Source organism: Alnus glutinosa, chromosome 3 (assembly GCF_958979055.1).
Source record: "Alnus glutinosa chromosome 3, dhAlnGlut1.1, whole genome shotgun sequence".
In the NCBI taxonomy this organism is placed as follows: Eukaryota; Viridiplantae; Streptophyta; class Magnoliopsida; order Fagales; family Betulaceae; genus Alnus; species Alnus glutinosa.
The window spans coordinates 21,758,340-21,769,889 of NC_084888.1; the positions used below are offsets into that span (position 1 = coordinate 21,758,340).

General features: G+C 34.1%; 1 protein-coding gene across 1 annotated transcript; it reads right to left on the reverse strand.

Annotated features, from left to right (window-relative positions):
• Positions 1-4,837: 4,837 nt before the first annotated feature.
• Positions 4,838-8,919, reverse strand: LOC133863593 (large ribosomal subunit protein uL30w). Its single transcript, XM_062299611.1, has 7 exons — positions 8,768-8,919; positions 6,939-7,120; positions 6,767-6,864; positions 6,622-6,679; positions 5,567-5,646; positions 5,352-5,454; positions 4,838-5,279 (listed from the first exon to the last, which is right to left on the reverse strand). Exons 2-7 carry the CDS (start codon positions 7,116-7,118, stop codon positions 5,064-5,066), a joined length of 735 nt encoding a protein of 244 aa, XP_062155595.1. The 5' UTR covers positions 7,119-7,120; positions 8,768-8,919; the 3' UTR covers positions 4,838-5,063.
• Between the last annotated feature and the right edge of the window lie 2,631 nt (positions 8,920-11,550).

An 11,550-nucleotide genomic window follows, 5' to 3' on the forward strand; every position in this document is an offset into this window, starting at 1 on the left:
TACATTCTTGCTAATTTTTTATTAATGCTTTGATAATTAGATTAAACCATATTTTGTTCTTGCTATTTTTTTTTTCTTTATACTTCTTTTTCGTTATAAACTATTCATATGGGCACAAAGATTTTACCATGTTTTAATTTATATGGATTAAACTAAAATTAAGTGTCTTATTTTTTAGTTCATTTGAATGTTTTATAGAATATTTTTGTTTTCGTTTGTATGATTTACTCGATTTTCAGCCATTTTGTTTAGTTTGCTATGTACTTTGTTAGAATGTTTAGAATTATATGGATTATATTTGTATCGAAATGTAATATATATCACACCAACAATATTAGAGAGTTGCTAATTTTTTTATTAATGCTTTGATAATCATAATCTATAGGTTTTCTTCTTGCTTTTTTTTTCTTTTTTCTTTTTTCTTTTTCTTTATACTACTTTTCATTTTAAACTACATATATGGGAACAAAGATTTTAACATGTTTTAATTTATATGGATTAAAATAAAATAAAATTAAGGGTCTTATTTTTTAATACATTTGAATGTTTAATGGTTTTTTTTTTTTTTTGTATGATTCACTCAAAAAAAAATTTGAAGTGTTTTTTTTGCTTTTGAAAATAAAATAAAGCAAAAATTTATTTGATTAAGCATTGAACGTGAAGTGAGGATTTATTTGATTGCATTAAATGTTGAGTGATTTTTTATTATTATTATTTTGCAGGATTTGGCTTAGGTGCTGTAAAAATAATTACAACACCATCTTAACCATTGAAAAACTACAGCACATATGCTGTAATATTTGGAATTTAGATTTTCTTTTTGCTATTTTTTTTTTTTTTTATACTTCTTTTCGTTATAAACTACACCTATGTGAACAAATATTTTAAAAAGTTTTACTTTTTTTGGGTTAAAATAAAATTAAGGTTTTAACCTTTATGTCTTTTTATTGAAAGATGTGTGATAATTTTTTTTACACGCATTTTTTAACCTATAATAAAAAATATGAAAATGTGTTTAAATTCTGAAATTAAATTTTAATGAAGAATCCCAGGCATATATAGCACGAGTTATGAGCTGGTAACATATAATGCTAGAAACAAAATTAAAAAATCCAATGAAAAGGCTAGGTTATCTCCATAAATACTCTTTCGCAACTCTACATTCCTGTAAAAAAACAAATTTCACACAACACTAGGTTATGTCCACAAATTCATTCATCCCTAGCCATTCCATAACTGCAATATAGTATGCAAAAAAAATAAACATTAAAGTAGACAACAAGCTTTTCCTCATCACATACAATTAAAATAAGTGTTCTATGTACGCTCCTCATACAAAATATCAATATGGCAATAGAGAATATCAATAATTATCTTGTTATGGATTAGAAAATAAATGCAGAAAAGTTTTGGAAGTACAAGCATATAATATTCTCCAAGGTCCTAACTCTCAACTTTCCAATCTAATATCCAACAGCTTGCACCAACAGATTAAGACCATCGGCTGGATTATTTTTCCTGGCACAAACATAGACCAACACGACTTAAAAACTAAGTTAATTAAACAAAAAATTCCACTCAAGTCAGTTAAAATTTTACATTTTTCTCTTGTTCCTCTTCTTTTGCATCCACCTCTCTTTCAACAGAACATTTTAATAATCGCATTCTGTTAAAGTTTTTGCAGTCCATGGTAATATGGACTCCACATCTTCCCCGACATATCCTGCCCGCAAATAACAACATGAGATTATGGCCACACCAAAATCAAGACCCTTTACTATTTCTACTCAACTATGTATAACAGACAGCAACTAAACTTCAAACCAGGAAAAAAAATCACTACCCATTAATTAAAAATTAACACGTGTATGCATAAATTTGCTACAAACTAAATCTGTGACTGGTTATCACCCTTCACGGTTTGGGTTGATGCTGTCTTGTAGCTAAGATAGGCACCTGGGAAAAAAGAAGAGAAGGGTAGCAAGTTGGTCTTTTTACACCAGTTGCAACCCTCTAATGGCATTCTGACCATTTTAATAAGGCCCGGGATGTCTTCCAACTGTAAAGTGGCAACCCTCTGATGGCATATGTTTTTATTTTAGATTAAAAAACAATAAAATAAATAGTGAGAAATAATGTTTTAAAGGAAGAATAGAATGTAATATCTGTGAGCAAAAACCCAAAGCATAAATAGAAAACTAAAAGCACCCAATAAAGATACGTATATATAAAGCAAAGCCTAGATGATTATTTGGATTGAAAACTGTAAATAAGAGCTTCAGAGCAATCGTATTAGGTAAAGCAGAAGCATAAATTTGGGCAAAAATGAAGTATTTGAAGATTCAAAAAAAAAAAAAAAAAGTAAAATATATTAGATATTAGTTTTACCTCAAAATTTGGAGGAAAATGACCAGATATTGCTTAGAGAGTGAGAAGGAAGATGGAGATGGAGGGACAAATTTTTGGGTGAAAACCAGACTGGCGTTGGCCGAAGCTCCTAGGCGGCAAACAGCAGTGGTCGTGGGCGGTGGAGATGGGGTGAGTTTTGAGGGAATTTTGAAATTTTGGGGATGAGTTTTCTGAAAATGGGGGGAAGAGAAGGTGCAGACACATTTTCAATAGATTTTTTCATTTTTTTTTTAATCAAATAATAAAAAATAAATAAATAATGTGCCACGTAGGACAAGGGTCTGACCCTCTCCCTCCGTATAGACGTGCTCTTAGTACAAAGCAAAGTATGATAATGCTTACTATAATAAAATAAAATGTGCGCATTTAAGCTATTATTAGTGGCTAAGCCACCCCATAGCAGGAAAAAAATAAAATAATGGGCAAACCCACTAAATTTTTTTGATGGGTTTTGGCCCATAGGGGTGGTTCGGCCACCCCCAAGGGCCAAAACCCATCAATTATTTTTTTTGCCATGGGGTGGCTGAACCACCCCAGACCTGCCAAGGGGGGTGGCTTGGCAGGTAGGGGTGAAATAACCGCCCGCTAACCGCTAACCACCCATAACCGCTAACCTTATAACCGCAAAACCGTTAAAACCGCCATAAAGCTACTAACCGCTAACCGCCTTTATATATATATATATATATATATATAAAATGACGCAGTTTTGGTGTAAACACCTAAACTGCGTCGTTTTAGTGTATATGGTTTTAAAACAAAACCTAATTCTTCCTATTGTAAACAAAATCTCTCTCACTCCCAGTGCGCCGCACACCTCCCCCTCTCTCTTGACTCTCACTCTCTCAGTCTCTCTGTGTTGCCGAGATCGTATCATCGTTACCGATGGTCCGAGATCGCCTTTACCGATGGTCCGATCGTGTCGTCGTCACCGATGGTCCGAGATCGTGCCGCCTTTACCGATGGTCCAATCGTGTCACCGAGATCGTGTCGCCTTCGTCGAGATTGGGTCGCCTTCACCAGGTCACCAAGATCGTATTGCTTCTTAGATCTGAATATTTGTACCTTGATTTGTTATTAGGTCTTAGATCTGAATCTTTGTGGTTGATGATGTGAATCTGCTAGTTGTTTTTGTATGATCGGCGATCGACGTAAGTGGTTGGACACCAACAAAAAAAGGCTAAAAAAAATAAAAAATAAAACCTGTTTTCGGTTGCCGGTTTATAACCGTCAACCGGCGGTTTTTTCATAACCGCCAACCACCTAGGTGGTTGGCGATTTCCGCTAACCGCCTAGGCGGTTACGGTTAGCGGTTTTGGCCAATAACCACTAACCGTAACCGCCTTTTCACCCCTATTGGCCTTCTTTTCTTTTTTTAATTTTTTTATTATTTTTAATTAATTTTTAAATTTTAAATTTTAAATTTTTATTTTTTAAGTGCCACGTGTCAACTTCAGCGGTTGACACGTGACAGACCATTAATATTTGGACAGAAAATGTAACAGAAGTACCAAACAAATTTTTACTCCTGACTTAGGTACCACCTATAAAACAAATGAAAACTCAGATACTAAATTTAAAAATGCCTAAAACTCAGGTACCAATAAGGTATTTTACCCTATATTTTAATATATTTAAAAAAGTTGTTTGGGTTGGTTTTTTAAATTAAAATTATATTCGACCCATTTTTAACTCAACTCAAAAAAATTTAACCCAACTCAAAAGAATAAATCAAAAAAATAAATAAATAAAACTCGACCACCCTTGAGCGTTTAGGGGTGGTGGTCGAAAGACTCTCAGGTGTGCAAGGGTGGGTTTGCCACCCCCGAGTGATTTCAGGGGTTGCTTGACCCCCTTGTCTGATCCACCCCCAAAATAAGGGGGTGGTCGAGCTACGCCCATTAGATTCAAGGGTGGTCGATTCATCCCCTGGGTGATGGCTTGGCGACTAAGCATTTTCAGGGGTGGCTCAGCCACCCCATCTAATTTGAGAATGGCCGATCATCCCCTATGAGGCGGTTTGAAAACCACCCTCATTTTCTTTTTTAAATCAATTTTTTAGTTTTATAATAATGATAATAAATCATTTTTATATATATTTTTACTAATTCAATTCATTTCAAATTTTTTAAATCATCTAAACATAATTTTAAAAATCAAGTCTTATCAGATTTAAAAAAATTAAATATAATATAATATAATACAAAAAAATCGAATACCCAAACAAACCCTTTGAATTTGTGTGAATATTTTCTGTTTTTCAGCTAATTACTTGGTCATTAGAGTTAAGTTGCTGTATTTTAAATGAGGTGGCAATTTGATATTTTTCAAGAGATCCTAGCCATGAAAGCAGCAAAAATGGTTTCATAGCATACTTCCTAATGTATGTATGATACATAAGTGGCGTACTAGTCACAACTGAAGCACATAATACAAATAGTACTCAACAACTGCTATTAAATCACAAAAGAACAACATAATTAGTACTAAATAGTAAATAGTACTAAAAATATATGTATATTAAGCACTAGGGAGCACCGACAAATTGTAACTACTTTCTAAAAAGGCAACACTTGCAACAAAACTTTCTGAAATTAAAATTCAGAAACAAGAGTGAACCATAGAATCCTCTGACTAACAAATAAAGCCAAAGTCTAATTCATCCTTCTGATTAGCTCATTGATGTAGTTCTCACGATTTCCAGCATCTCCTCCCTCAACATAGTGGTTCCTTTTCTTCTTTAGACCACCCAAGGGGGCCTTGAGTTTAAATGGCCACAGGAAATTGTTTGTCTCCTTAAAGTGAGGTCCAACTGTCATGATCTCATGGATGAGATCTTCCATGCAGATAATGCCATACTTGCCCAAAGCCTGTGATGACATTATGGCATGTAAGCAACAAAGCATATACTTTCAACACAGTACTAGCACGAGAACACGAACCTGTTCAATGATGGAGTTGTCAATCAATGCAGTTCTCTGCTTGTTCAATTTTCCATATCCCCTCTTATAAATCAGTTCTCTCACGCTCTTCAAGTTGGGATATCTATGATCACGTGAATCCAGTTAACAAAACATGGCACAAAGTTTAACACATACAATCTCAATAGAAGCATAATAGAGCAGGGGGAGAGAGAAAGAGAGAGTACGAGACACACCCATAAGTCACGTAAGGCTCAACCCTCTGAAGCATATTCATTGTAGCCTTGTTCACTTTCAAAAAGACGCCATTGAAGATCTGTTTAAAAAAGAATAATCAAAACATGAAGATGAAAGAAAGAGCATTTTCTGTAAATAAGGCACTAAATCAACATCCACACAGTAGGCAAACCATTATCATACCAAAACCACTTAAAGCCATATCAACAAACATGTTTAGTTCACCACTAAAAGCAATGCCTACTACATCTGCTTTTTCCATCATCATGCTCCCAATTACTGATAACACTTGTTTTTAATAATTTGACCATATTCCTTGAGACAAATTTCATAGTTTCAATACCCAATTATTAAAACTATGAAAAATAAATTTCACTGTGATTATTTTCGATTGGCAGATCTCTGTACAATGCATGGTTTCATTTTAAAGCCCAGAAACACCAAGGTATTGGTATCATTTATTTTTCAAAAGTATCATTCTGGTACCTATGTTGCTGGCTGGAAATAGAATTCAGACATAGTGCAAGAAAACAGTATATCATGCCACAGTTGTAAAAAGTAACCAAAGTTGGTTTCAGCTTAGCTTATTCAAAGCCTTTTGGCAATTGTAAAGAGATATTAAGTTTGACACTGGTCAACAAGATACCAATAGGCATACTGTTTAATTGATGTTTATTTAAAGATCTCAACGTTCAAAACAAAAAAGGTGCTTACACCAAAAAAACTGGACAATAGAGGTATTGGTTTCGCCTCAAAAGGTTCTAGGCCTTGCCTCAACTATTAGGGAGCTTAGACCTAACACCTTGAAAAACAAAATCCCTCGTACCACAAATACCCAAAACGATAAAGCCTTGAATCTGAACCCACCCTGCCCTTCAAATAGGAATCACGACCAACACAAAAATTTATATATATATATATATATATATATATATATATATATATATATATATACAAAACCTCAGTAAGCAGATATCATAATGTAACACCATTCCTTGTATTCAAGGGATTGATTTGATGCAGTACTCTCAAGGGCTTAGAGTTGTTATGCTACCTGTCTCAGACGCAAGAGCTGCAAAATCTTTCTTGTCTTTGGGTGCATGGCATTGATACTGTAAGTCCCAAGTTCAACAAATATAAGAACCAGCACATTTAACATTAAGATACATGTAACAGTGTAATCTAACATGAGAACATACCCACGGATACGAATGATGAACAATAACTTAGCCTCAGGGTCAACATAAAATCCTCCTTTCAGCTTCGCCTCACGCTTCAATCTAATCAGATCCTTTTCCTGAATAGCCAACAAAATTCAATAATCAGAGAACCATCATGCACTAAATGAGCGTACAAATAACTAATATATACCTCCTCCTCATACTCCTTCGCATACTTCTTGGCTCTATTGAAAATTAGCTTTCGGTTCTCTGTGTTCTTCTTTTTTGTCACTTCAAGCTCTTGTTTCTTTGCCAAAGCCCAGTCTTCTTCCCTCTTCCTCTTCTTTAAGAGTGACTCTGGAATCACTGCCTTGACTGCCTCTTCACCCATGTCTGCAGAAAAAATATCAAAAAAATGGAATGAAAATTCAAAGTTCCAAGTTCACAACAAATATTTCTTATGCATATAATTTTTTTTTAAGTACCGACCATAAATTTACTAAAAACATATCAGCTCAAAATCACTTCCAAGCATACACAATGAATTATTCCATTTCATTGCCTAGAAAATGGGCTCTAGGAGAGCAACAAAAGTTGGAATTCCACAATTTTATTGTTAGGGTAATTAAAATAGTTGAATTTTTTACTACATCCAAGTTGAAAACCAAAAAAGCACATACTTCAAAGAAGCTATTTCATCCTGTCCTTTGAATCATCAACCATTAAGTGGTTAAATAAACTAAAAAACAATTAGACAAATTCTTCATTCACCATAGGCAAGAACTTGTGACAAAAATGACATAGAATAGTCATGCAATAAATTTTAAACGATAATAGAAGTAAAAAATGAATAACAGCTATAATTTTTTCTCAGATGGAAATTAAATGGCCAAATTGAACCTAAAACAAACTGTGTTAAGCACCTACAGAGAAATTGAAGGCAAAAATGAAGTTTTTTAAAAATCTAACCGACTCATTTCCCAAACCACTTCACCACAAAGTAATTGCTTTTTACACATATTTAACTAATTTTCCCTACAGAAATGAATACCCAAAAAAACATAATAATATTATAAGATTAACTATTCATGAATTTTCACAGCAGCCAAACATGTGTTAAACTAGAAGTTTGCTTGGTCAATGCCAAGAAAATGTTGCAACCTTATCTCATCTAAGCCTAACTAATTAATTTAACTTTAGCTGAAGGAAGAATTTTGCTTAATTATTAATTTAATTTCCATTTAATTTTTTCTCAGATGGAAATTAAATGGCCAAATTGAACCTAAAACAAACTATGTTAAGCACCTACAGAGAAATTGAAGGCAAAAATGATTTTTTTTTTTTTAATCTAACTCATTTCCCAAACAACGTCACCACCAAGTAATTGCCTTTGACAAATATTTAACTAATTATTTGCCCTGCTTTAAAAAAAAAAAAAAAAAAAAAAAAAAAAAAAAAAAAAAAAAAAAAAAAAAAAAAAAAAAACTAATTACTTGCCCTACAGAAATGAATACCCGAAAAAACATAATAATACTAAAAGATTCACTATTCATGAATTTTCAGAGCAGCCAAAAATGTGTCAAAACTAGAAGTTTGCTTGGTCAATGCCAAGAAAATGTTGCAACCTTACCTCATCTAAGCCTAACTCATTAATTTAACTTTAGCTGAAGGAAGTATTTCGCTTATTATATGTTTATTCAAAATAAAAAATAATAATAATGCACGACATTCATCCAAAAATAATAATGCACGCCGATAAATAACAAAAAATACAAAGCTTAATTTTCCTTCAGTTTTCCAAGCAAAAATAGACGGGAAGCAGAAACTTAAAAGCAGATTCATCGGAACTTAATTTTCCCAGCACTCAAACAGACATAAATCAAAATCCAGCAAGCTGAAAACAAAATATAAACGCCTAAAAGGCTTAATACAGTTAGGAACCCGATTCATATAATGCTTAAAATTTAGAGATCAGCAAAATTGAAATCAATTGCGAGAGTGAGATTACGTAGAAGGAGCTAAGATCTGAAAGGAACTCACCGAACTAAGGTCTCTGAGCTCTGCGGAGGGTGGGACTCGAAACCTAAAGGTAGGGTTTTCCCAGCGGACAGAGGTGCCGGGAGCGAAAGTAGGGTTTTGTAGGGTTTGTGTGCGATTTGGCTCGGGTGATCCGACGGGGAAGATTCGGTTTTCTATATGAAGGTGAATCTTAGCCGTTGATTGGAAAGTTTTATAGCATATATGTGCTGTGAAAAATAATGGGCCTGAATGGGGCCCAAGGCCCAATTTGTATGAGAGGGAAGGGCTTCCTCTATTTACCAGGAGATATGACATATTGTCACCCACGACATAACTATTGATACAATTATTAACTTTTTTATTAAACAAAAAATCACAAAATCATATAAATAGGTTAGGGTCCAATTTTGTAGTTTTTTTTTTTAAAAAAAAAAAAAAATTTAAAAAAAAAAAGAGTCTATAATTGGGTCTTTAAATGGCAAAATATCATTTCTTATTTACTAGTTGCTCATTCAAAAGTCAAAAAAGAGGAGGAATGAGGGAAAGTAAGGCTGGCAAAACAGGTACCCGACACGACTCATTAAGACTCGTGACCCGTTTAAGGTAGACCCAAACACGACCTGTTTATGTTAACGGGTCAGGGCTCCAGACACGACACGAACACAACAATTTCACGGGTCACCCAACATGACCCGTGAAACCTGTTTAGCATAATGGGTCGTATGTCGACCCGACACATGACCCGTGAAACCTGTTTAGCATAATGGGTCGTATGTCGACCCGACACGACCCGTTTAGTTTAAAAGTGCATTTTTTTCTTTTTCTTTTATTTTTATTTTTTATTTTTTTATTTTTTTAGACAATTAAGCATATTAATTGTGCAAATACAAATCCAAATGTCAGCTTATCTATTTCCAAAAGAAGTCCACCACTTTGGATTTTCCAATAGCCATACACAGTGATACACTTATGTCATGTAATATTAACATGGGGACAGCAACTCAGCAAGGTGGCAGCCCCAGGCAACACTAATGCAAGGAGAGAGTTGGCTCTTATACCAACTGATGTAGGAAAACACTTAGGAAGAATTAGATCTTGTAAAAGAAAGGATAAACAATATTGAATCCGCTAATTTGCGCACAAATACTAGGAGCAAAATCATTCTTCAGACCCGTTGATTCACTTAAAATACTAGGAATAAAGGTATCAACAATTGGTTGATTCAAAAGAATACCCAAAAAATTGAAAGAACAAGAGAAACTGATACAAATTACATCAACAGCACAGCAACAAATACAGTCTTGACAGTCCTGTTACTTCAAAGTAAATGCTTTTAACTAGTCACACACTAATGTTAAGAAGAAAAATAAATCAGTAAGTTGTGGATTCAAACACTATATTGCTGTGTTAGGCAATGTCAAAGTTTGATTTATGTCCAATCACTTAATATGCTTAATTGTCTAATCAAATAACAAAAAAAAAAAAAAAAAATACATCATCATTACAAATTTATAAATACAAAAAACTATATCATAATTGTCCACTCTTGATTCCTTAAATGACCTACAAATATGCTCATTATCCATCAGATTGGGTCCAACGCAGGTTAGTTTGACATGCCTATCTTCGTCATTCAACTCTAATATCTAAAAGAAAAAAACAGAGTAATTACATTGGGAGGTGAAAAAGTTCAGAAGATTTTCTTTATGACTAAAAAAAAAAGTTAATCGTGTCTGGCGGGTCACCCGCCACCCGACCCGCCAAACTGAGTTAAACAGGTCATAAACTGGTCAACCCATTTATGACCCAAACCCGTTAATTTCATGTCGGGTTGTCGGGTCACGTCAAAATTGCCAGCCCTAAGGGAAAGGAAGTGTGATATCCGTGAGACTAGTGTGAGACCAGCATCAACACCAATCCCACGTTGCAGCCTTATTTAAAAAATAAATAAAAATTACAGAAAACGCGTGAAGAAGTTACCTTCCCCCCATTTTCGGAAAACCTATCTCCCAAAATTTCAAAATCTCTCAAACTTTCCCCCACCTCCACCATCTCCATCCCCCACCGACCGCATCGCCTCTCTCTCTCTCTCTCTCTCTCTCTCTCTCTCTCTCTCTCTCTCATGGGTTTTTTTATTATTATTATTCATAGCTGTTTGGGCCCTGGATTTTCTTTCCAGATCATTGCTGCATGAATGAACTTATCTCTAGCATGGATGTCTGTTTCACTTGAGAAACTCAATGATAGTTTAATACATTGATTAACTGAAACAACTTCTCTTTGAAATGTGCAAGTCATTTGGCAAGACAACATCAATCCTAATAACACGATCTATGAGGTTAGAACATAAAAGGTTGCACATTTTCTCTTAGTATTGATGCGTATCTTGATGTACTGAGCATGCACATCAATTTATATTTTTGAGTATGTATGTAAATTTTGGTTCTAAGTTTATATAAAAATGCAAAAAGAGATTAAGTAGCTTCTACATTTTTGCTCAAGTGGCTTGGGTAGTTTTAAGAAACTCGCAATTGGAAATTAATATTCTCAAAGCTTTTAGATTTGAAAAAACTGTGGCAAGTCTGGCACTTCTGAGAATCTTAATGTGAAATTTCAAGCTGTAACAGGTCCTTAGTAGCCGGAGGGGTTGAATTGTAATAAGTGAAATAGTTGGTTAGTTAGTCACTTGATTAGTTGAACGTAGTGGTTACAAGCTAGTTAGTTAGCTGTTATGTTAGTTGAGTCTTGAGTTGTATAAATAGAGAAGAGAAGGCTGAGAGAAGCATCTTGGATCATTTGTATTG

Bases quoted from the DNA above. Each gene is read 5' to 3' on its own strand.
- LOC133863593 (XM_062299611.1), bottom strand. From the start codon at position 7,118: ATGGGTGAAGAGGCAGTCAAGGCAGTGATTCCAGAGTCACTCTTAAAG. The intron at 5,455-5,566 runs GTGTGTCTCGTA...ACGTGATCATAG, and splicing joins GAGCCTTACGTGACTTATGG to ATATCCCAACTTGAAGAGCG. The intron at 5,280-5,351 runs GTTCGTGTTCTC...ATGTCATCACAG, and splicing joins ACAACTCCATCATTGAACAG to GCTTTGGGCAAGTATGGCAT.